General features: G+C 44.0%; 1 protein-coding gene across 3 annotated transcripts in view; it reads left to right on the top strand.

The window, feature by feature from the left end:
* The first annotated feature begins 5,491 nt into the window (after positions 1-5,491).
* The window catches only part of LOC147901141 (Protein kinase superfamily protein), a 53,721-nt gene continuing 33,179 nt past the window's right edge, over positions 5,492-26,033 (top strand). The window contains exons 1-3 of one of the 3 annotated variants that reach the window (XM_087375782.1): positions 5,493-5,541; positions 5,652-5,806; positions 6,470-6,592. In XM_087375782.1, coding sequence (XP_087231908.1) covers positions 5,744-5,806; positions 6,470-6,592 — 186 coding nt within the window. In that variant the 5' untranslated portion in view covers positions 5,493-5,541; positions 5,652-5,743. Of the gene's footprint in view, positions 5,807-6,469; positions 6,593-26,033 lie in introns of all 3 variants that reach the window. The other 2 variants (XM_087375781.1, XM_087375783.1) reach the window with 2 other exon arrangements.

The following is a 26,033-nucleotide window of genomic DNA, read 5'->3' as shown; positions in this document are numbered from 1 at the left end:
TGTTTTTGACTCATTCTGAAAGCATATGACTTTACCCAACTGCAAATAGACCATGATGCATCACAAAACAACTCCAATGTCTTTGCGACCTCCTTAACACTCCCTTCATCCTCTTGGGCAAAAATCATGAGATCATCTGCAAAGAGCTACATACACAACTGAAGACCCAAAGGCATACTTACCCCTCTGATTAGCGCAGCTTGATTTAATGAATACAAAATTCAAGACTCCTGCAAAGGTATGACTTAATAGTAGTTCAAAATTGGAAGTCCTGTCCATGTATCAAAAATGGACTTCTATGCAAGTACTCTAGACTATGTCCCTGTTTTTGAGGAAGTAGTATTTTTTTGTAGATGACAGATTTCCATGGAGATTGTTGTAGCCACGTGTCGAGCCAGTTGTGTTGAAATCTTTTATGAACTTTTCTTCAAGTGTATCTGCCTTGCTTTTTTTGTCTATTGTCTTGCTAGGTCTTCTGCTTCGAAATTCTTGTGCAATGGTTTGTACTTGTTGACATCATGTTTCATTTTCAAAGGAGGGTTAGTTCTGTGTTGTGCAAGCCGTTTGTGAAGGTCACTCATTTGTCCAATATATCATTTTGTTGTAGGAATGCATTGAACACAGTATACGTAATAAGGGCCCTCTGTGCCTTCTTATGTGTCTTCGTTGCCATTTCCTATGCATAATAGGACATTGAAGAGCTATGAGTTATTTCATGAGTACATGAAATTGAAGGTAGCATGTTTTTTGTAAGATTTGTAATGAAGAATGTACCTATAGGTGGCGGTGTTACATCGATCTTTGGTGGAGTCGAGAAGAATTCGAAATGTTTGCTGTATGCTTGTTTTGTGAAATTGAAATCAACAATGGCAGTCACACGTTCTATTGTAGTGGATAACTCCTTTCCTTTTTTTGCTTGATCACTTTGGAACATGTTGTTGAACTCTGCTAGCATCATATTTCCAGTCTTTTGATCTATTTTGAGGAGCTCATTGACATTGTAGCCAAAATGAAGAGCTTCAAGGCAGTAAGTTGAAATCCCTTCTGAATGTTGATCTATTACAGCATGCTTCTGTTCTCAACATCATTGGAGTAATGAGATAGTCCTTATTTATGATCTTTTGAAACGGGTACTTTGTTAGCCCTGGATCATTCTTGTATTGAGTTTTGGAACAGGAAAGGAAATTTGAATTTATAAAAGCAAAAGTGATGATATTTACCATCAGCCCTCATGTCTTTGTCCCCATGTTCTTCTTTCCATTGTTCTACATCTTATTGATTGTCGTCCATGAAATTTCTGAGCTCTTATAGTGTGCTCCATCCGTAAATGTATTCTTGTGGCTCTTTTCCAACAATCTTTGCGAGTCACATCTAAGGTGTACAAGAAGCTACTTTGCCTCTTTTTTTTTTGTTGATTTGTCATGATCTTACTGAGCCAATCGATCTTTCTTTTTGAATTGATTGAAAATCTATAGACAAAGACTTTAAGGTAGAGTGAAGAATAATAAGTTATATGTAGTAATGAATGTGAAAGTGAATTGACATGTGGGTGAACGAGACCCATAATTTTTTATTGATGATATTGTTAAACATTTTACATAAGAGTTATACCTCATCTGCAGTTGCCATTCTCTATCGTATAATCTAAAATCCGGAGAATCTGAGCAAATCTGCACAAACTCTCAAATATTAGAGAATGAAATCTTGGAATTTGCACAATCGTTAGAATTCATTTTTTCCGTGCATAATAGAATTAGACTTACACAATCAAAATTCTGACACCATGGGAATGAAATACGATGGTGAAATTCGATTAAGGATTTGTAGGTGTTCTATATAAGACTTATATATAAGAGTTATACCTCATCTACAGTTGCCATTCTCTGTCATATAATCTAAAATCCGACAACGAATCCGAGCAAATTTGCACAAACTCTCAAATATTAGAGAATGAAATCTTGGAATTTGCACAATCGTTAGAATTCATTTTTTCCTTGCATAATAGAATTAGACTTACACAATCAAAATTCTGACTACATGGGAATGAAATTTGATGGTGAAATTCAATTAACGATTCGTAGGTTTCAGCAAGTTGTAACTTGAAAGAGCATTACGTATGTTAGTCTAGGTGCAAATGACTTTTGTATCACAATAAGAACCTTTCCATTATTGAGTGTACATCCTTGAGACTTGTGTCCAGTGATTGGATATGCAAGTGTTACTGGAAAGGTTGTCTTGTGATACCATATGGAATTTAAAAGAACCTTGCATTTGTGTTTAGATCTTCTAAGTGTAATGTTTTCGTTAGTTGATAAAATCTTTGCATGGATTTTCATTAAATTGTTCATTTTGTTGTCATTATTTGACGTAACAACTGTTGCAATCGCACCATTTGTAGCTCCAATAGAGAGATCTATATTCTCAGTAATCATAATTCATGCTCCGATTGCGATTGCTTATACTGAGTGGAAATCGGAATCCTTCAGCCATTCTTGTAACTCGATTATGTTTTCTGCATTCAAAGTCACTTTAATTTTCTTGATATGTCTTCCACTGAATTGTTTATGCAGAATGAGCTCGTTGTAGTGGCATGTGTCATTCTGATGAGTACAGAGTATAGTTGTATTGTTGTCAATGAATTCGGCTACCTCAATTTCATCGATGTGATCAAGTTTCCTAAGTAGTATTGAATCTCTTCTATGCTAGGCTATCGTATTCTAATAATATTTAGGAATTCGACATATGTAGGATCTTCGAGAGGACATATGGATGCTTGTAGAAATGAGAAGCTAGCAATTGTCCAAAAGTCCGAGTTATAGATGTGGCACTTTCGACAGTACTGATTCGCTTGCACATAGGTGGTAGTTGTCCCATGTCTCTGAACAAGAGCTTTTTTTTTTTGTTGAATGGTTGTACCAGTGTTTGATTACAAGCCTCGTACAACTGTTTGACGGCCATGTTTAGCATTTGGCAAGTCATCATTGAGATTTCATCAATGATGATGAGGTTTGCAGATTTTAGGTCTTGCTAGCATTCGTCGTCGATTACTAGAAGCGATGCACGAAACATGTCATGCTTCTTTAGAAGAGCGAATTGATGATGGACTGTAGTTGCTAAGCGGCTAAGTCTTAGTGCCGCTACGCGTGTTGTGGCTATAAGACCAACTGATTTTCCTTGTCCTATGTATTTGATCACGAAGGTCTTTCTTGATCCTAGTGTACCACAAATCACAAGAAGGCCTCCTAGTAATTTAGTAATTTTATGGTAAACGTGTTGCTGCTCATATGATAGAGTCGCTTTTTCAAATTCCTTGAACTCGTCTACCATTCGGAGGATTGAGATTCAAGATCTGTTGTTGATGATGTCTCCTTCGTCAAGGTCTATTGATGTTATACAATTTCTATTCAATGCATGTAATGGACTCTTTTGCATAATCATATTTGTTAGTTGGTGTTGATTCTCATCAATAAGCATATGCATCCTGCAATATTGTTCGACGATAGATTCAATGTCATCTTCTGTTTGGTATGAGTTATCGTATATGGCATTCCAAGAAGTATGGCCTTGAGCGATTTGTTGAGAAATGAGCTCATGTTCATTTTTGAAATGTATGTGCTTCAGTAAAAGATTATAGAAAAATCCATATGAGGCATACAATGCATGTTGAAGGATATAGATAGTTACCAAAAGAATCCTTCATAATAACATTCGAAGAGTTCTTGCGCTTGCCTTTTTGAATCTCATATTTCTTCCATAATTCGTAGAATGTGAGGTTTTCCATAATAACCACAATATGTATCTACTGGACGCATTGTTGTGACACAGTACTCTCAAAGGTATAGTAAGCGCAGTGATGGTGGAGATGAGTCTATGAAGTATACAGCTTCGCTCTTTTGTATAGTGGGAATTTGCAAGCATGATAGTGCTGCCACTGTTGGTGATGTTGGCTTTGATGAAATGCATGCAGATATCATTTTCAACTTCAAAGGACAAGTCCAAGGAGCTTTGCATCCTTGATGTTCAACTTCATATGTCCCATCGGCTTTGTTTTCCTAGCGTACTTTAAGAGGTAGTATGATAGGCCTGTAGATGTTATTGTTTGAATGTCCATGTGTGCTTGCCACAACAATAGTATGCTAGCATGATATGGGACAATGTCTCAATGCTCAAGCGATGGGCGATAATAGAGCCATTTATGTGTAAGAGGATCCAACGTCGGTCTAGTTTCTGAATGGATACCAAATGGAAATCCATATTTGCATTTGTGGGTATTATCTGAGTCCATCGAATTGCATGCGGCTCAACATGTATGAATTTGATTTCTTTTCACCAAATCATGAAGCTTCTTTTCCAAGGAATTCTCAAGTAGTGTATTCGAGTCATTCAAGTAGGATATATGTGCATCAATTTGATTTGATATAATTTTGATATCACCCTCCTTAATCCACAACATTATATGAGCATGCATTGATCCACTATTCTAGATCTCGTATCTCACTATGTGATGCTTGACTCTTCCTAGTAGTCCTTTGTTAGATATAACATATTTGGATAAGAACCTTTGTAGTCGAATGTGAAATAGTAATGCTCACTCAAGTGGACAATCTCTCCATGTGAATTTTTGATTCAATTGTCTCGCAATTGCTTCTATTTCATTGATCTCACACCATCGTGTGCTCGATACCTCATCTGCTGTGAGTGTAAGAAATATGTTAGGAAGTCCCCATGTTTCAACCATCGCCAATAGGTCTTTCAAGTTTCTACGATGCCATGAAGGAGATCCGGGTATCTCGACCTTGGTACTTGAAACTTGATCACCCGTTTCATTATCTCCTTGGATCCTGTCATCATTGTTGATTAATATCTCTTTGTAGTATTGTTGTTTGTGTTGAGTTTGCAATAATGATTGCTTGTTGAATTTGGTACATTAGTAGTAGAGTGTGAATACTAAGAATAGTGAACCTATTCTCATTTTCAAGTACACATTTAAGAACAGCTTACCATCATGGCTACCATGTCCAAAAGGGTACAGAAATGGAAATAATGCCGTCTCAATTGTTAATCCATGAGAATCAGATAATCCATCAGTGGATGTAAAGATTTTTCGTTCCACAATTCTTGATGAATTACAATAATTATTAGGCATGTAAAAAGCAAAGCGTCTTTAGGCAAAGTGTCTTTATTAACGAATCTCGAAATAGCGTGACACATGGCTGATGGCTAGCCCAGAATAGTGTGACACGGCTAGAATTTTGTATTGATCGCACTATGCTGCTTGCCTAAACATTCATGGGTGGGTTGGAATGGGCACCCCCTGTTACACACACGGTTGCCCATTGTGAGATCATTAAAAAATAAGTACAAATCCTTTTTAAAAACGAGGGCCCGGAATGGGGGGATCCAGATTGTGGCCCTGCCCAAGGGAGGCCTTTCTTCATGGATTAAAAGGTCTAAGCTTGGGCTGTGAAGAGATATCCGTACAAACCTTAAATTGTGGCTTTCGATCGGTCCAAACGGCTGGGCAACCTTGGGCGGCCTGTGGTGGGTAAACAACGTTAGAGAAGCTCTTTGGTTGCTTCTGTTCATGTGAACCCTACAGGACAAGTTTCTTATGGTTTGACTTTCTTCCTGTGGACAACTTGCGGAGATAGGCAGAATACTAGATTGAACTCCCTGCAGATAGAGTTCTTTCAGTAAACCCTTCTTGCATGGAGCGAGAAGTAGCGTCCCCAGTCGAGTTCTCATGCTCCTTGACACCTTGAGTATTCCGATCATCCACCTTCGTATCACCCACACCCATCTCAAGGTGCGTTCTGCAGTAGTCCGCCCATCTTCCTGCTCACCTGTTACATTACCGCCACCTTGTTACTTCCACAACGTTTCAATGCAAAATTGCCCACCCTTTCCATGATCCTTTCCTTCCCTAGCTTCCAGTTGAGTAGGTTCTGCAGTGATCGGGGGACCTCTCTCCGTCTGTGTCTCTCTCTCTCTCAACGTTTTTGTGTTGGTCTCTAAGTCTTGGCTACGACATTCCTCTAACTAGGGAGTGCTGAGGACACAAAACATTGCTTTGTCCGTTAGTGTGCACACACAATGTTAAGTATAACTTTGGAATAGAAGCGAGTCTTATCTAAGTATTCCCGTTTGAGGAGATGTATGACTTGCCAATCCGTTTTATCTTTGAGCAGTTGCACAGTTGCATCTCTGCTTCCAATAAACTATGTTGCATCTTACTTTTGTGCTGCTTGCATCGTTTTGGCATCATAGCTTTTGGTGGATTAATCTTTGAAGGCCACTTGTATCTTTTTGGAATGGCTCCTTCAAAGCATAGTAAAAACATGGGACCAATGGAGGGATCCCTGTGTGGTTTTCTGAAAATGGGGAGACCTTCATTCTTCCCTAAATGTCGATATGCGCGGGGAGCCTCAACGTTTGGGTAATGGGCTTTCATGTCTATCATTTGTTGCAGGCGCTCAATTTTGTTGGCCATAGGCAACCTGGTGCCATTGCATGCATGTCCATGGAGGTGGCAGAGACGATTGAAAATAATGTCCCGGCGCTTGGAAAGCTAGTCAAGCAAGGAGCAGAGGCTGTATGTTTATTACTCTACCTCAGAATGATGAGACTTGTTCTTGTGTGTGTGTATGTGTGTGAGAGAGAGAGAGAGAGAGAGAGAGAGAGAGAGAGAGTTTATTAAAGTCTTTAGAAGACCGATGGGTCCGTGAGACTGCAAGAAATCAGATACAAACAAGCTGAAGGGTTGAGCTACTAAATGAGCATCATCACCCATGCGACATGCTACATGCTACATAATCATAGGAACCTCAATTTCGAGTCATAACATAGTTAGAAATGACCCAACAAAGGGTACACGCAGCGGAAATAATGCCCAGGAGCTCACACAGTGTGCGGTGTGGGTGTGGAATCACAAACTTCTTTACTTATGTGCATTCAATAGGTGTGCAGACTCATCAATAGACAATGAACCAAACCAGATAGAGAAACCACCAAATAATATATTTCCGTCCACAACTATGGACACAATACAAAAGAGACAGATCCAGAGTCCCACCAATGGTGTGGTCCTCTGATCTTACCACAAAAGTCCTTCTCCTATCTGCTGGCTATCTCTAGACTAGAGTCCGCGCGCTCCACCTTTAGCGTAAGTAGACTTTCCGTCTAGGATGATCCTCTCCACCTTGCTGTCTGGGAACCAGCCTAGGTGGGCAGCTTCCTGGCTAAGTCTGCAGCCCTGCTAGCACCTCTCTATCCTCCTGAAAGTAGGTCCAGAGGGTGGCTACCTGCTGCTCCTTTCTGCTCTGGATCTGCTGCTGCAAGTGATCTGGAAATGAGGCCTGAATGGCCTCCTTATATAGGCCCTAAGGCCTGCACCAAAAAACCGACCAGTCTGTAAAAACCGACTGAGTCTGTAAAAACCGCCCTTAAAGGGCTCACAAGTCAGGCCTTTTATGGCCCAAACTTCCAAGGCTTTTGGCCCTCCATTCAAGGCAAATATGCAGCCTATAAAAGGCCTGCCACCTGCCCACTGACAGTCACATTCCTTGCTGCAGATCTGAGCCTGCACTCCCTGCCATGTCTGCGCCTCTGCAAACAGTGCGCCTCCATGTCCTAGATCCTCCGCAATCTGTCCCAGACTGTCTTGCTTCTGCTCCGTACTTTCCTGGCCCTCTGTCCTGCCCTTCACAGTTCTAGATGTGCTGCCCTCATGCCAGCCATGATGCTGTCTATGTGGCAGCCCCTTTCTCTCTTTTCCTGTTGGGTACTGCCCTAGGTCTCCCTCCCCCATGCTCTCCTCATATGGGGGCTTACAGATGGGGAGGTGACCTTTCCAACACCCCCTCTCACCGACACATCTCAGCCCAATGCCAACACGTCGATGAAGATGCTCCAGTAACTCCCTGGTCGTAGTCCTCTGGAACCTTTCGGTGTCGAAATCTTTTCCTGGCTTTTCATCCAGTGGCTCCTGCTCCACCAGGTTCGGTTCCGCTTCCGCACACCATCTTGGTACACAGGTCCGTCTCTGGTAGCACCTCCTTCAGTCACATTCCCGCCTCTGAACTTGAGCAACCCAGCCATCACGATCTTCCAGTCATCCCCCTCATAATGAGTGAACAACCTGGAGTCTTCCAGGCACCATGCTCTGAGGGTCTATTTCAACCTGTCCTTCCTTTGGCAAGGTCTGTAACCAATGAATTTATCTAGATAACCTGGACCACGAACTCTCGCTGAGTTCTCAAGCAGGTACTCTTCTGGCTTTAGTACTCTTTGTCCACCACTTCTAGCAATGTGCGTCCGAGATTTGAAGAAGCACCAAAACTTCCCCTTCTGCCTTCGAAGAAGGCCAATTCCTTCCAATCTCTTATCACCTGAGACAAATGAAGAGCAGAATCTCCCCACAGCATGCTATAAAGACTCAAATGGAGAATATCAAATACATACCAGACTATTGTACTGCCTGAATGTTCGCTCTGAAAGCAAACTCTGTACCTCAATGAGGCACCTGCCAAGATCCTGTGTAATCCTGTACTGTCCCCTTCTGAGGTCCAGCATCCATCTGACCATGAGACCCTAGGGCTTTCCATGGAATCCACCCTCGTGTTAGTGTCAACAGCTACACACCTGGAAGGTACCAAGCGCTCCATACTGTCCTTCACCTTCACAAAGGCATCTGACTCCTCGTCGACCCAACTCTCTATGTCAGACATCCTTACTATGATTTCGGGATCAACATACCTGACCTCGGTAACACTCGGTGATGTCACCAGGAACAATTCTTCGATTACCACATTAGCTTTGGCCTTTCCCTCTGAATCTGGGTCAGACTCCTGTTTGTTTTTCAGATCCGCCTTTTTCTTTCTGCAGTCCTTTGCAAAATGTCCGGGCGTATCACAATAGAAACACTTCTTCTTGTGCTTCCTCTTCGAAGTCCCCTCGTCATCAGAGTCATCTTTATTGGACTTGCCACTGTTAGGCTTGCCCTTTCCCTTACCTGCGGAATCCTTCACCAGCATCGCCTTGTCATCTTTGTCCCCGTTGTAGAGCTTCTCCCGAGCTTCCTCCTGTAGCAGTAAGGGACACAACTCCTCAAATGTCAGAGGTTTGGTCCTCTGTCCTGTTGTCACAGCCGTAACAAAGCTCTTGAAACTCTGAGGCAATCTCCTCAGTACCATCAAGGCTAGATGACATGAGTCCGTCTTCTGACCAATTGCTGCCAGCTGATCCCGCACCACCTTGACCTTCGTCAAATGGCTATGTACCGTATTGCCTTCTTCCATATCAAGATTGTAGAGTTGATGCTGAAGAAGCACGATCCGGGAGGTATTATCTGTCTCGTACAGATCCTTCAGTGTGGCCCACGCCTCTACTGACGTCTCGGCCAGCTGGATATGCGGAAGAACAGAGTCTGCCGTAGTCCCTATGATTATTGCGAGGGCATGGGCATCTCTTTCTTCCCAAGCTTCAAGCTCTTCTCTGTCTACTGCCATGAGTACCTTCCCTTTACTGTCCACCATGTCTGCCGGCTTCGACTCCTCTCCCGTGGTCAGCTTCCACAACTTTCGAGCCACTAAATGACTCCGGATCTTCACTTTCCAGATTGGGTAATTAGTCCCGTCCAGGTTCCCAGACTCTCCAAAGTTAGGGATAGTGAAAGAGAGAAAACTGGACGAGGAGGAAGGGATAGCAGGGGCTGAAGAGGCTGTCGACATCTTGCTGTATATACCGCACAGCAAAGTCAACCAAACTCAAATGCAGTAACCCAGAACTCTGAACGCACCTGACTGAACCTGAGTCACCCTCCTTCTCGCAAGGGCACAATCCTCCAGTCGTGGAAGTCGATTCCCTAGAGCTTCTGAATCAGGGTCGTCCTTCAGCAAGGTCCCTGCCTTCAGGCTCCCACACCTGTGAGCCTCCTACTTGGGCTCTGATACCAAGTTAGAAATGACCCAACAAAGGGTACACGCAGCTGAAATAATGCCCAGGAGCTCACACAGTGTGCGGTGTGGGTGTGGAATCACAAACTTCTTTACTTATGTGCATTCAATAGGTGTGCAGACTCATCAATAGACAATGAACCAAACCAGATAGAGAAACCACCAAATAATATATTTCCGTCCACAACTATGGACACAATACAAAAGAGACAGATCCAGAGTCCCACCAATGTTGTGGTCCTCTGATCTTACCACAAAAGTCCTTCTCCTATCTGCTGGCTATCTCTAGACTAGAGTCCGCGTGCTCCACCTCGAGCGTAAGTAGACTTTCCGTCTAGGATGATCCTCTCCACCTTGCTGTCTGGGAACCAGCCTTAGGTGGGCAGCTTCCTGGCTAAGTCTGCAGCCCTGCTAGCACCTCTCTATCCTCCTGAAAGTAGGTCCAGAGGGTGGCTACCTGCTGCTCCTTTCTGCTCTGGATCTGCTGCTGCAAGTGATGTGGAAATGAGGCCTGAATGGCCTCCTTATATAGGCCCCAAGGCCTGCACCAAAAAACCGACCAGTCTACAAAAACCGACTCAGTCTGTAAAAACCGACTCAGTCTGTAAAAACCGCCCTTAAAGGGCTCACAAGTCAGGCCTTTTATGGCCCAAACTTCCAGGGCTTTTGGCCCTCCATTCAAGGCAAATATGCAGCCTATAAAAGGCCTGCCACCTGCCCACTGACAGTCACATTCCTTGCTGCAGATCTGAGCCTGCACTCCCTGCCATGTCTGCGCCTCTGCAAACAGTGCGCCTCCATGTCCTAGATCCTCCGCAATCTGTCTCAGACTGTCTTGCTTCTGCTCCGTACTTTCCTGGCCCTCTGTCCTGCCCTTCACAGTTCTAGATGTGCTGCCCTCATGCCAGCCATGATGCTGTCTATGTGGCAGCCCCTTTCTCTCTTTTTCTGTTGGGTACTGCCCTAGGTCTCCCTCCCCCGTGCTCTCCTCATATGGGGGCTTACAGATGGGGAGGTGACCTTTCCAACAAACATAATGTCCATATCAAGATGACCCCACCTTCCCACCACCACTATCATTTATGTCATCAAGAGTACAAAGTAGAATCAACACAATATCATGAAGGACCCACGCCGCGTGGGATAGTGGTAGCATAAAGTCAGAGAGTGCTATTGACTATTTGTGGGCGTCACTCAGTGGGGTCTCCTGGTAGAGGCTTTGCATCAGACCAAGGGCTACGGTGACCTAGTCGGCCGTAACCCAACCTTGAACATGGAAGGGATGTCTCCAAGTGCAATCTATGTGTCCATCCTCTGGCAGGTCTGTTGAGTAGGTGGCTCTGGGTCTTGCTCGTGCCGTAGGACGTGTGGTGATAACCTGTGTGGTCTGGCTGGAAAAACTTTGTGATCATGCTTTGAGAAGAGTTTGCCAGTGCGCCTCAGTGCTCTGAGTAAGCGCTCTCGATGTCTAACTCCCTCATGGATGAAAGCGGCCAAACACCTCGGGTCTGGAAAGGCGAGGAAGCGGGAGAGTAGTCCGAAGCTGTCCCTGAAGAGGCAGTAAAAGTGGTCACCCTTAGCTGCTAAGGCCATAGAGGAGGACAATGCCAGCTTTGGTAATCTACGTCGTCCTGAAGTGCAATCTGTTAGAAAACGTGACCTCTCTCACAGAGGGTATCTTGCAGCGGAAGACTGATAGTTAGCCCCGGAATGACACGCGGAAGTGTTCACTATGGAATCAATGCTTCATCAAGTGTGTGTGCTTCACAACATTCAAGTGTATGTGCAAACTAGCAAATAGACAATGCTTAGAGACAAATATAGAAGAAACACTTTATATTTCCGTCCGTCCACAAACTGGACAAGATACAATACCAAAAGGTTCTCTTGTCAAATGCCTGGCACCTGTAGATCTCTGCGTGCTCCTTTGAGTGTATGTAGAGTCTCTGTCCGAAGAATCCCTGCACCTTGCTGTCTGGAAACCAGCCTAGGTGGGCAGCATTTACTAACTCAGTCTGCAACTCCTCTACATCTCCTTCACCCTTTGGGAATGGGCCCAAGGAATCCCTAAGTGCTGCTTCTGTCTGCTCTGTGTTGGCTGCTCCAAGTGATGAGGAATGGGGGCCTAAGTGCTCCCCTGCTCAAAAAACCGACCCAGCAGGCTCATTCTGGCCGACCAGCCTGCTGCAAAACCACCCTAAAGGGCTCTCATTACAAGGGGCCTTGGCCCACAAAACCAGGGCACTAGTCCTCAATTCAAGGCCCCAGCCCCTAGGTCTGCCCTATATAAGGCCTGGTTGGCTGGGTCCAACCAGCCCAACCAGCCCCCTTGAAATAGCCGACTCCCTCTGCTGGCCTGCCCTGTCCTGTTGCGCCCTTTGCTGGCACCCTGATCTGCCCACACTTGTGCGACTCAGCTCTGGACAGTTCTATACTACTGCTGACGTCCTCTGTGACCTGCTCGAGCCACAGTACTCCATGGATTTGCTCCCAACAGCGAGGTTCTTTTCTTTGGCTTGCTGCCCACATGGCAGCCCATGTGCTGCCCATGTGGCAGCCCCATATTTTGCCTCTCTTTGGTCCACCCCTCTTGATGCACACCTCATTTGGGGGCTCACAAGTGGGGAGGTGACCATTCATTTCCGTGTACCTTTTGATGCGATATAGAAACGTGATGACCTGAAATGCTGCATCAAGCTGTAGCAGGGGTGATCCAAACTCAGCCTGAATAATCTCATGGGGAAAAGACAAAATGCCACCTCAAATAGCAAATGAGATCTCGTTGGCTTTGATTTACTTGCTATTTTGTGGGACAGGCCATGACCTATAACCTCTGGTGAACACATCACCTACAGGAACCTCGAACAATGAACGCTGGAACACACGGCGAACACCATCTGGTCCATAGCTCCACAGCTTTTCTTTGCTTGCCAGACTTTCAACTGAATCAGCCTGCATTGCTGCTCACATGCCCTCTTTGGCTGTGACCCATGGGGGGACCGTAGGTAGTGCTAGAAAGCAGGTAACAGATGCTGCCTTGGAATCACTAGACTGGTTTGAGGAAGAATCTGACGCTGTATCCTGGTCCTTAGATTTTGTTCTTGGATTAACAATCCTTGGCCAAATGCCCGCTCTTTCCGCAAGCATAGCATTAGAACTTCCTTTCTTGTGCACTGTTGAAAGTGCTTCACGAGCTGGAGTGATCCAGAGCTTACTGTGGGAGATGAGAACCAATTCCTCCTCAAGGAGAAGGGTGTTGGAAATAGGAGGAGTGAATCTCTCATACCTCACTCCGATCACAGCTCATACAACACTTAGTAGATTAGATAGATGATCACACTCATACACAAAACCTTTCTCAAGAGAGATAGAGATAGATAGAGACCAAAACTCAGATATGTATTCTTCCATAGGATGTGGGATGACAAAGCTTAGGGCTGAGCACAAAAGACAGCTGTTACAAAAGCTGAGCACTCTCCTGTCCTAGCACGCTGCCTGGATGCAAGGCCTTCAGTGTAGTTTGATGGAGAGTGAGGGGGAGTGGGGTCTTTATACAGGAGGGCTAGGAGCCCTCAAAGTGGCTGACCAGGGGGTCGGTTCCTTGCTCCATGAGCGACTGGTAGGGCCTCCCTAATCGACCTGATCTGGTCGATTAGATGGGGCAGCAGATGGCCCATACCTGATTGGTCTGGCCTATAAATAGGTCCCTGCCTTAGTTTCTCAAAAGGATTTGATCTCAAAACACCAGAGTTTTTGCAAGTCTTCTGGGTTTGTTTGCATGCAATCCAAGTATCCCTTTTCTTTGTGCTGCTTGGAAATTCCACAACACTCCAAAAAAGCCAAGATTTATTGTAGCTGCTTGTGAGACTACTTTGACGGATGTCTCTAAATGGCTAAGCTACTGCTTCAAAGCCATGTTGCCTAGTATCCATGAACTTGGAGGGACTTATTAAAGGAGGCAGATGTCCCCTCGCACTCAAGCTGGATTTTAAATGATTCTGTAGGAGTGATTCCTGTTGTAAAATTTTCTAATTCCTCTCGAAGCATTCAGGAAAAAGAGTCTCCTATTCTCCTTCAAATCTATGATTTTACCATGCTTTACACAAAGATTGAGCTGGAAGACCTGAAGTTTAGAATAAAAAAGCTAGTGGCTGAAGTTTTCAAGCTGAGATTTGACAAAGATAGATGCAAAGTGCCAAAAGTTGAGAAAACAGCGTTATGCTTTGACTTTTTGTGGCTAAAAAATAAAGATCATAACATCAGTTCTAAAAAGAAAAGATACACAAAGGTAGTAAGTGTTGAAGATGTTTGCTCTTGGATAGATTTTCTTTTAGATAATCTCTATATCACAATAGGTGATTCTTTGTTTCAACAAATTATAGGAATCCCCATGGGCACTAATTTCGCCGTCCTTTTAGAAAACTTTTATCTTTTCACTTATGAATTTGAGTTTATGCAACGTCGTATTTCTATCAGTACTTGCCCTATCATTTTACATAAGCTCAGATGTTCCTAACTTTCAAGACTTTATGTACAAAGATGCCTGTGCTTTTGGAGAAAGAATCTATCCTCGTGACTCTTGTGAACTGAACTGCACTTCAAGGGGGGATTCTTGTGTTTCCTTAGATCTTAGACTTTCTCAATCTACCATAGGATTAGAGGTTGATATTTATGATAAACGTGAACAACCTGAATATAGTGGTTTACACATTATAAAAATGCTTCACTTTGACTCAAACATTTCTGATTTGGCAAAATATGGAGTCATTTCTTCCCAATTCCGTAGCTTTTCCCACCTTTGTACAACTAAGGAGTCTTTTATCACTCAATGTAGTAATTTGATCACTTTACTATTACACAAGAGGTATAATCCAAGGAAAATAATGAAAAAAGCATGCACAATCTTAGATATAAAGTCTTTTATCTATGGTGTATCGGCCTTAAGTATGTTTAGAATGTGTTTAGAATGATTGAACATAAGCTGAAAACAAAAAGCGGGGAGCTGAATAGCCCGTCTTTCTTTTAGTTTCAAAAGAGAGTTTGATTGAGTATGCTTGTGCTTTCTAAGTTAGGAATGTAATTCTGCCTCTTTGTAGAAAGCGATACATAAGTGTAAAGGGTCCTTTTGGTTTTTTTATGTTTTAAATAAGAGAGAGAGAGAGAGAGAGAGAGAGAGAGAGAGAGAGAGAGAGAGAGAGAGAGAGAGAGAGAGTTAATTCCAAATTTTTGGAAGATTTTGTTTTTTGTTTCTTGATTTGCTTGTTTATTTTTGCTTAGTCACCTTCTTCCTTTCTTTATTTCTTGTTTTCTTTCTCTTTTGTTTATTTGACGTATTTTAGTAAGCATTGGGTTTGCCCAAGAGACTCCGCGGGTCTTTAGAAACCCAGTATAGCTGCTTATGCTTGGGCACTGATGACGACATAAGTGTTGCTTTGCTTGCTAAGTATGTATGTCTTTCTTTTTTTTTTCATAAAATTTTTGTTCACCTCTTTTTTCTTCTCTTTCATTTTCCCTTTTATTTTCTGTGTAGATTTTTGGTCTTTAGAACAACACAAAATCTAAGTTTGTATGATTGGACTTATTCTAGTCTTACAAAGGTATATATAAATAGGTCCCTTTGTGGGCCTTGTGGGTTGCTGCTGCCAGCCCAAACACTGCCTTGCATGCCTCTCCAGGCCCATTGTTGCTAGCACACTTTTCCACGCCCATTGCTGCTTCCTGTCGCCTCAGATCCATTGTAGATCCTCCTCCAAAAACCCAGGTATGATACCCTCCATCCCCCTATTGTCTTCTGCCTCCTTGTCCCCTCGAATTGAGGGCTCACAGGTGGGGACAGTGACATTCTAACACCCCCTCTCAATGACACAACTGGCCGATCCCCATGCGTCGAATGAGGTGTTCCTGGGAAGCATCTTCGTGAAGACATCCAAGATGTTGTCGTCGACGGGCAGTACATCAACTCTATGACACCTTCGTCGATGAGTTCTCGAACAAAGTGGTAGTGGACCTCGATGTGCTTCGTCCGTGCGTGAAACACAGGGTTGTTGAGTCTCGTTCATATCCTCTAAGATCCACCTGAGCCACAATGTCTCGCATGCCGCTGTACAAGCAGCCTTGTACTTTGTCCCTGTTGATGGAAGGGCAATAGTAGGTTGTCTCTTACTCAGCCATGACACTGCTCCTGATAGGAGTATGAAACAATACCCAATAGTCGATCTTCGGGTGTCACCATCACTTGCCCAATCACAATCACAGAAACCTCCCAACTCAATGCCTTTCGTGTTAGTGATACCATAGGTGCAAGTACCTTTCAAGTACCTCAGCACCCTCATGCCTGCGTCCCAATGGGCCTTCTTGGGTGTGGCGGAGAATTGGCAGAGCAATCCAATTGAGAAAGAAATGTTTGGTATGGTATTGGTGAGGTAAAGCAAACTACCCACCATGCGTCGATACAGTGATGAATCAACTAGCTGAGATGGATCATCTACACTTAGCTTTAGACAAGCTTCCATGGGAGTCACTGCCGCTTTGCAATCTTCCATCTGAAAGCGTTTGAGTAGCTCCCTGCAATATTTCTCCTGTGAGATAAAGATGCAGCTCTTTCCTTGCTTCACTTCAATCCCAAGAAAGTAATTAAGTATCCCCAAGTCCGTCATATCGAACTCCTCCATGAGAAGTCTCTTGACTTGAGCAATCGTCTTCGCATGATCTCTTGTAATGACGAGGTCATCCACATACAGGATTAATACCAGCCACAAATCCCCCTTTGAGACGAGATAAAGATTTGCCTTTGATGGACTCTGCTGAAGCCCGATTCTCTGAAAGAAAACATCTTTTCGTTGGTACCGTGCTCGGGGGGACCTGTTTCAGCCCGTATAAGGCCTTCTTCAGCTTGCATACTTTTGATGTGGATCCTGGAATGTGAAATCCTGGTGGCTGTGCCACATATACCTCTTCCTCCAAGGTTCTATTAAAAAATCCAAACTTGACGTCAATCTGAAATATAGGCCAATTGTGATGAGCAGCCAAGGCAATAACTGTATGTATCGTCACCATCCTGGCCGTGGGGGCGAAGGTCTCATCGAAGTCAAGTTCTTCTGACTTTGCATAGCCTTTCACCACCAATCAAGCTCCCATCAGACTTGAACTTAAGCTTGTACACCCATTTAGTACCAATTACCTTCAGCTTGGTCGGCTTGTCTACCAAATCCCGTCCATCTCTGCTTGGATAGCATCTTGCCATTTTGGGATATCCCTCGCTTCCTCGAAGGATTTTGGCACCTCAAGCTAAGCCACCATGGCATAGTTCGCGTAGGGAGTCTTCATGTTACGTTGAGACCGCCGCGCTTCGAAACTGCTCTCGAGAATGTCCGTGATCTGCGAGTTTGCTAAAGTCTTCAAATACCACTGAGGTAGCTTCTTCCTCGGGTTCTTCAGTCGTCTCCACCTCTTTCATGGTGATCTTGGGTGGGGGTAACGTGATCTGCGAGTTTGCTAAAGTCTTCAAATACCACTGAGGTAGCTTCTTCCTCGGGTTCTTCAGTCGTCTCCACCTCTTTCATGGTGATCTTGGGTGGGGGTAATGTCGGAAGTTCTTGAATCTCTTCTGCAGCTTGGGGCTATGACTCCTCGAAGATCACGTCCCTGCTGATAAGGATCTGTTTCTTCACCGGGTCGTAAAGGCGATAGGTCTTGGATTCCTCAATGTATCCCACAAAGATACATCTTCTGCTATGGGAATCAAGCTTTGTCCGCTCATCTTTATGCACATGAATAAATGCATTAGAACTGAAAATTCGTAAATGAGATATGGTTGGTTTCCTACGATAGTAAGCTTCATATGGAGTCTTGTCATCAACAACCTTGGTCTTGGTTCTGTTGAGGATGTGAACGGCAGTGTTCACGGCTTCACCCCAGTAAGCTTTTGAAAGATTTCTCCCTTGCAACATGGTCAAACATGTCTCTGCGATGGTGATAAGGAAAGAAAAAGAAAAGACAGCCAGGAAATTATGTACTTTACCACGTCAGATAGCTGAGACTTCATAGGGATCAGCTGCGATGTGGGCTCATAGATGATGAGCTTATGAACCAGGTTCCAGGGCAGATATCCAGAGCACACAAAAACGAGACAAACCCCCCCACAAAATCGACTGATTTCAGATATACCAAAAAAACAGAAAATCCACGACTCAGGATGCACAGGTCATTGACAATCTTCAGATTTGCACCACTGCCAAAAAAACCCTCTTCATCGTTCAGTAACAGGTCAACCATGTATAGCCACAAGTATACAGCTTGCAATGATCATTATCTGCCCAAGATCCCAACCACGAACCAAATTTAGAGCTCCACAAAACAGGTCGCATGTAGTCTATGCAGGCTTTTCTCCAAGACAGAACTGCCTCGTTCAGTGTGTGCGAATCAGCTTATCCATGCATATACGCAGCCATTAAGAGTCTCGTTCATGCTCATGAATCAATACCAACCTGCGTACTAACAACGAGCACCCCTGGGCAATATAATATGTCAAAAAAAGACTGTGCTAGACTCCACGTGACAGCATGCAAACTGACGCAGCAACATCAGCGATCAATAGAATCCTCCCACAATTCATTTAGAAAAGCAGCGTCGCACTGATATGCAGCAAGCATCTTCCCTCTCAACGACGATCGAAGAGCAACGACCTCTCATAGACAAGCTCCATTCGTCACCTTGTCAAGCAAGGGAATGCTTTAGCCTCTCTCTGACGACCTCTGCTATCACCTAGGAGTCTCTCGTCAAGAACAAGGTAGCATCCTTCCAGTGTCCACAATCAGCTCCCTGCCGCCATCCCACGTAGCTTCCAGCGCACCATCTAGAAAACTCCCCTTTTTCCCATCACGTAGCCACCAAGCATGCACATGTTCCCTTCCAGAATTTCCATTCCACATCATCACGTGGAATTTACTTTTCTCCCATAAAAAAATGCAAATACCCCCAAGGCACATTAAATGCACATTTTGAACCTTTTAGTCACACAATTCCCACACACATTAGCATGCACATTAAAGCTTGCATGCACCCCCATACACCCACATGAAAAGCCCCTTGACATGGGCACCAGAACATATCAAATTCCCGTAACAAGCAAGACCACATTGACTCAGGGGAAAAAAAAGAAAACCCTTAATGACTTGTCACAACACTGCAGTGCTTCTTCAATATCTCTTCATGCTCAGAATCCTCTTGTGAATACTAAGCTGCTGAAATCTCTTCTTCATAATAACCTGCTCAATAAACTGAAACATATTCTCAACAATTGGTCAGCATTAAACTATACTCTCACCCAATTGAACTAGGTAGACCTTGGTTCGAGATGATTTTGTGATGGAGAGCTTCTTAGTCTATAGAACTATAGATCGGTCACTCTCTTTTTCCAACTCTTCTATTTCAGTGCTAGTCATCCTATAAGACTCTCATCATGGAGGAGAAATTTTTTTATTTCTCATCGTCAGTCATGGAAGGAAATGGTATCCATCCAGGACGTGATTGGCTGTTAACATTTTGTACTGTCCATACTCTACAATGAATATGCCTACTCTCTATTCAGTTCACACATCCATACACCGGTGTTGGCTGAATGGATGGCATTTACTCTTGGTTCTATGTTCACCGTAGAGTCTTGGGATGAGGAGGTAGAAACCTCACCCTCCTGGTTGCATGCTTTTCCTTTCCCTTTTACAGAATTGGTCTTGGCAATTTTGGCTAATAGAGTAGGACATTTATGCCATGGATGATCCGAAACATTTACCCTCCTTAATTAGCTCGTGAATTTCTAATTTTAAGGAATTTACGGTGGTTGACCTGGCCTCAAATTGATTAAAGCTGTAAAGGACACTTCAGTGCAATTAATTCCATGGGCCAAAAGGATCCGAGGGTTAGAGAGGGGTAGACATTCAGTGACTTGCAGGGCAAGTAAGGGCAGCTATTTTTGGCTCAAGTGGTTTGGGGGCTAAGTCAGGGTTGGTTCAGCTTTCTCTTAGTTCAGAACTTCGTTTTTCTTGCTTCCCATCTATCCACACACCTTCTGGGAGCCGTTTGTCAGATTTGCCATCACCCAAGAGCCCGGCCAGGTCCAGGACATCAAAATCGCATCTTCTAGAGGTTGCTACAAGAAATCACAATTCTTCAGGGCTGTTCCGGGAGCTGATTTCAGAAATCGCAATTCATCTAGGTGTTGCCAAGGCATGTGTTTCCAGTTTGTGCACTGTTTCAGGCTGTTTTTTGCTTCTAGACAAGGCGGTTCACTGCTCTGGGTGTTCACAGAGCTGTTCCAGGCAATTTCGCAGTTTGCAGGAGCTCCCTAGCTTGTTCAAGGATTTTGCAATTTGCCATAGAGGTCTTCTGGCAAATCGCTTTCAGTTTTCCTCTAATCTGGGCTGCTCCGGCGGTCTCCTGCACTTTGCTTTCAGGTTTTCTTCATCTGCCAGGTCAGCTAGGTTCTTCCAGGAATTGTGAATTTCACTAGGAGGCTTCCAGAGTTGGCAATTCTCCTCCAGAAGGTTTTTTAGGGTTGTCTTTGTTGATTTTCATATGCCAGGGCGCCAGGAATCTTGCCAGGGAATTTTGTTTTTCCCTGCTTGCTATTTTTCCCAGGGTTTCCTGAGTTTTCCTTTAAGTTGATTGCTTTCTGGGTGCTTTCCTTGCCTCAGAACCTTGAGATCCTTTTGCTTTGCGCAGCTGATCTTTCTGTTTGCTAGCAACAGCCAAGTGTGGTTGTTTTGCTGCTTTTTTCTTGCTAGGACTCGCTTGACGGGTATTCAGAGCTACCAAGATAGATAGGGCTGATTTCTCTCTTGCCAGGAGTCCCCTAGTGGGTATCAGAGTTGCCAGGTTAGAACCCTAAGCTTGATTCGGAAGAAGGGCTGCCATGGAATGTTGCACTGGACTGGGATGCCTTTTTTGTGATTGCATAGCAGGACGGAATTACCTGTGATTGGATTGTTCAGCTGGCTGTCTGTGGGCTGACGCACTGCGGTGCTATTCTTGTATTTGCAAGCCTTCTGAAGAAAAGATAAAGAAATACCGAAAGGGGCGCTAAGTTTAGGGCCAATCTAGTGTCCGGTGCAAGACGGGGGCGATCTAGCTCTCGGGTGCTCTGTTCTAAGTTGATTTTGTTTGCTGTGGAAAGTTAGAGGAAGGCCATCAGGTGCATGAATGCCCACTCAAGAAGAAAAGACATCATCCCTCGGAGGATAGAGATGAACAGAAGGCGGAACCAAGACTCTCATTTTTAACTCATCATCATTTAGAATACGAATATCCCTCTTCTAATGATGGGTGAGAGACTAATGCTGATCCGAAGAGCAAGAAACAAAAGCCATCTATTGGCCTTGTACTTGACATGATCACTGTTGGCCTTGTACTTGACAAAAGCCAGCCTGAAACAGGAAGATGATATGGAGCTTTGTAGAGCTTGGGACAAAAGTTCGTGATCAGACCGCTCTATTTTTCTTCGACCCAAGTGCTAACGCGAATTTATTTCTCCCGAGTTAGTGGTAAACTGGGTATACGTCCTGAGGAGATGGGTTCACTTGCGCAAGCAGATATGGCTACTACAGGACACTACATCCATCACTCCGATCATTGGGAAGCTTTGCTTCATATCCAGAGCTATGTTGATACCGAAGAATTTTACATCATGCCTCTGAATGGTTGTGATGTACTTTTGGGCATTCCATGTTGTTATTGTCTTTAAGCTATTGTAGATACTTTCAATAAAACAGTCGCATTGACTCACAGGGGAAAGACTCATGTGCTTGATATAAAACTCAAAGGAGAGTCCATTCTGATTGTATCTGCTTTTGTAGTTCAGTAATGAAAAAACATATTTCTGCGTACTTGATTTTTGCAAAAGAAAAAGAGAGAGAAGATAACCAGCCGCCTCTTTTTGGTATGGATAAAGAGCGGACATATTTCTTCAAGATTGTTTTTCTGAGTCTTTACCAGGGGAACTCCCGTCCGAGAGGCCTGAGGACCATGCTATCGACATTATGCTAGGTAGTAGCCCTCCGAATATACCTCCGTACAGGGTCAGTGCAGCCCAACGGGAAGAAATACTGAGCCATGTAAATGAATTTCTGCAAAAAGGGCTGATTCGGCCCTATTTTTTCCCATGTTGCTCTCCCGTCTTGGTGTAGAAAAAGGATGGATCTTGCCGGATGTGCATCGACTACCGAGCACTTAACAAGATCACGGTGAAGAACAGGTTTCCCATGCCCCGGATTGATGATATTCTAGATACACTTGAGGGGTCTTCCATTTTCAGCCGCATTGATTTGAAGAGCGGGTATCATCAGATCTGCATTTGACCAGAAGATGTGCATAAGATGGCTTTTAGGACCACTTTTGGGCTTTATGAGTATCTTATCATGCCATTCGGGTTAACTAATGCTCCCGCCATGACACGTCCTAGCACTCCTGAAACCTCTAATCTGCAAGCAAACACAAGAACACACACAACGTGAGGAAACTGAGCAAGCTACTCACCACCCAACCATGACATCTACGGGATGTGATCCTGAATCAGGAGATGTCCCCTCCGAGCCACGAGCTCTGAGCTGTTGGCACGAACTCCCAACCAGGTCCTAACCAGCCTGGTGTCCCATACCACCAGGTGGCGCTGTGAAGCCTGGGATCTGCTGTTGGGCCTTGGGCTACGCTATGATGCAGGCGCGCGTCCGCGACTCAATCCAGGATTAGACCTAGCACCTGGGAACGAAACTTGCTCCCATCGGCTCTCTGAGAACTGAACCTCTGGGCCCCTTATATAGACTCGGGCCCCAAGCGCCAAAAATAGCGAAGACCTCTAACTGGTTCGTACCCTTGCCACTCAACCCGAGAATCAAGCCTGCCTAGCTCTAAGCCTCCCCAGGCTACCTGAGCTAGTCTTGTGTACCCAGTACATGTCGGATATCAATCCGTGCACATGACATACTTCCCCTCCTCTAAGAACTCACTTCTGAGTTCGCTAAAAAACCCGGAAATGTCCTCTGGAGGTTCTGTAATGTCTCCCATGTTGCATCCTCCTCAACATGAGCCTTCCACTTGATCTTGTATTCCGTGATAGTTCTATTACGAATCTGTCTTTCACGAAATTCAAGAATACACTTAGGTTCGTGGGGAATAAAAGTCAAATCTGTAACTTCTGTTATTTCTTGAGGAGAAACAAGTTGATCATCTGTACCCAATACTTCTTTTAGTCTATTGACATGAAATACTGGATGTACTTTAACATCAGGAGGCAATTCTAGTCGATATGCAACTGGTCCAATTCTTTTAATAACCTTGAACGGACCACAGTATCTGGGGGATAATTTCGGAACCAAACCAATACTCAGGCTCTTGGATTCCTTGGGAATTCTCAAATATACCATTGTTCCTTCAGAGAACTCTCTAGGTGAACGATGTCTATTAGCATAGAATCTGTCCCGATCTTGGGCACTTCTAATAGACTCCTTGGCAAACTGCAACATTTCCTGCATGTCTAGCAAGAAGGTCTTTGCAGCATCATTTTGGATTCCCTTTAACCCAACCATAACTGGTGACTTAGGTTGAAACCCGTACATAAGCATAAAAGGACTGTAACCAGTACTCGAATGCTTTGCACTGTTATAAGCAAATTCTATCATAGGTAGATAATCTTTCCATGAAGACTGTCTCTTAGAAACATATGCCCGAAGCATATCTTCAACCAATTGGTTGACCTTTTCTGTATTGCCATCGGATTGTGCATGATCTGAGGAACTCATACTTACAGTAGTTTCTAACTTCTAAAAAACGAGTGTCCAAAAGTTACTTGTAAACTTCGAGTCCCTGTCATTGACTATGTCAGAGGGCAAACCATACAGCTTAAACAAGTGGTCCACAAACTCGTGAGCCAGCTGAACATCTGAAATAGTTGTTCTAGTAGGTAAGAATCTAGCCATTTTTGTCAGACGGTCGACTATGACCCAAATGGAGTCATGACCCTTGCGTGTTCGAGGCAAACTAGTAATAAAATCCATGGAAATACTTTTCCATTTATTACCTAGAATCTGCAATGGCTGTAATAAACTTGCGCTTCTAAGGCGTTCTGCCTTAGTAACCTGACAAACCCGGCAACCTACCACATAGTTTTCAATAAATGCACGCATCTTAGGCCAATAAAAGGTATGCTTCACAAGAGATAGAGTCCGATGTATACCCGGATGTCGAGTACTAGGAGCATCATGACACTCCCAGAGAATCTTGGATCGAAGTTCCAGAACATCTGGCACACAAATCTTTCCATTCCGGAACAGCAAGCTGTTCCTAATCATCCACTGACCTCCCGCCGCTTGTACCGTAGGTGGCACAATCCTTGAGTCCCGGTCAACTATGGAGCTCCCGTTTTGGATTTTCTGCCAATAAGAACTGAAATGACTATTAGTTGCGCAAAGCCCTCTCAAGGATTGAAATAGGTCTGAGGATATTTCTGTAAATGACATAGCATTTACAAACTTGACTCGACTTAAGGCATCCGCCACACTATTCAACGAATCCTTGCGATAGCGTATTTCAAAATCAAAATCTTGCATTAATCTGCCCATCTAGCTTTCCGTCCCCTCAAGTCAGACCCATCACACAGATACTTGATTGACTGATGGTCGGTCAATACAAGAAACTTCGAACCATACAAGTAGTGTCTCCAAACCTTCAGGGCATACACTACTGCATAGAGTTCTTTTTCTAGTGTGGGCTAACGATATTGGGTGTCGTCTAGCTTCTTACTCTCAAAAGCTACAGGTCTGCCCTCTTGGAATAAAGCTGCCCCAATCGCAAAATCACTCGCATCGGCCTCTAAAACATTAGGCCGGGTAGGATCGGGTAATGCAAGAACGGGTGCTTCCTTGATAGAAAACTTCAAGGTTTCAAAAGCCTTGTTCAATGCATCATTCCAAGAGATTGGCTGGGTAGACCTGCGTCCACGACCTTTCAATATGTTTGTCAGGGGTGCCGTGATGTGTGAATAATCACGCACATACTTCCATAGAAATACCGTAAATCCTAGGAAAGAACGAAGTTGTTTCACAGTCTGAGGGATAGGACATTCTAAAACCTTCTGGATACAATCCAGATCAATGCTAATACCTTCAGAAAATCTTGTGTCCTAAATAAATGATCTCCTTCATAAAGAAGTCACATTTACTCATCTTGGCGTAGAGCTTATGCTGTCTTAGAATAACTAAGACAATCCGGAGGTGTCCTATGTGATCCTCTAGCATTCGGCTATATACCAAGATGTCATCTAAGAACACTACAACGAATTTGCCCAGAAAATCTCGGAACAAATTGTTCATCATTTACTGGAAGGTGACAGGAGCATTGGTCAAACCAAAAGGTAATACAAGAAACTCGTAGTGGCCATACCTAGTTCGGAATGCGGTTCTATCTATGTGTTTAGCATAGATACGGATTTGGTGATAACCCGTACGTAAATCAATCTTAGTGAAATACTTCGCTCCGGCCAAACAGTCTATTAGATCCGGAATATCGATTCTCAATTGTCACTTTATTCAATCGTTTATAATCTATACACATTCTCCATGAAGTATCTTTCTTCTTCCTTAAGAGGACAGGTGCTCCCCAAGGTGATTTACTTCGGCGAATATAGCCCATATTCAAATAATCCTGTAGCTGTGAAGCCAACTCATCCTCAGCTGTGAAGCCAACTCATCCTCCTCAAGATGGCTCATCGTATAAGGTGGAACACTAATAGGTTGAGTCCCAGGTACTAAGTCTATGCGATGATCTACTGCCCGTTCTGGAGGTAAACCTTCCGGCAGTTGAGCAGGGAATACATCCATGAAATCATCTAACAACGTTCTCAATTCTTAGTGTTCAATGCTCCCATCGGCTCTCTAAGAACTGAACCTCTGGGCCCCTTATATAGACTCGGGCCCCAAGTGCCAAAAATAGCGAAGACCTCTAACTGGTTCGTACCCTTGCCACTCAACCCGAGAATCAAGCCTGCCTAGCTCTAAGCCTCCCCAGGCTACCTGAGCTAGTCTTGTGTACCCA

This window comes from Dipteris shenzhenensis, chromosome 6 (genome assembly GCF_047967505.1).
Source record: "Dipteris shenzhenensis isolate YYH24624 ecotype China chromosome 6, Dip_SZ_1.0, whole genome shotgun sequence".
In the NCBI taxonomy this organism is placed as follows: Eukaryota; Viridiplantae; Streptophyta; class Polypodiopsida; order Gleicheniales; family Dipteridaceae; genus Dipteris; species Dipteris shenzhenensis.
This window is presented reverse-complemented; position numbering and strand designations above follow the sequence as displayed.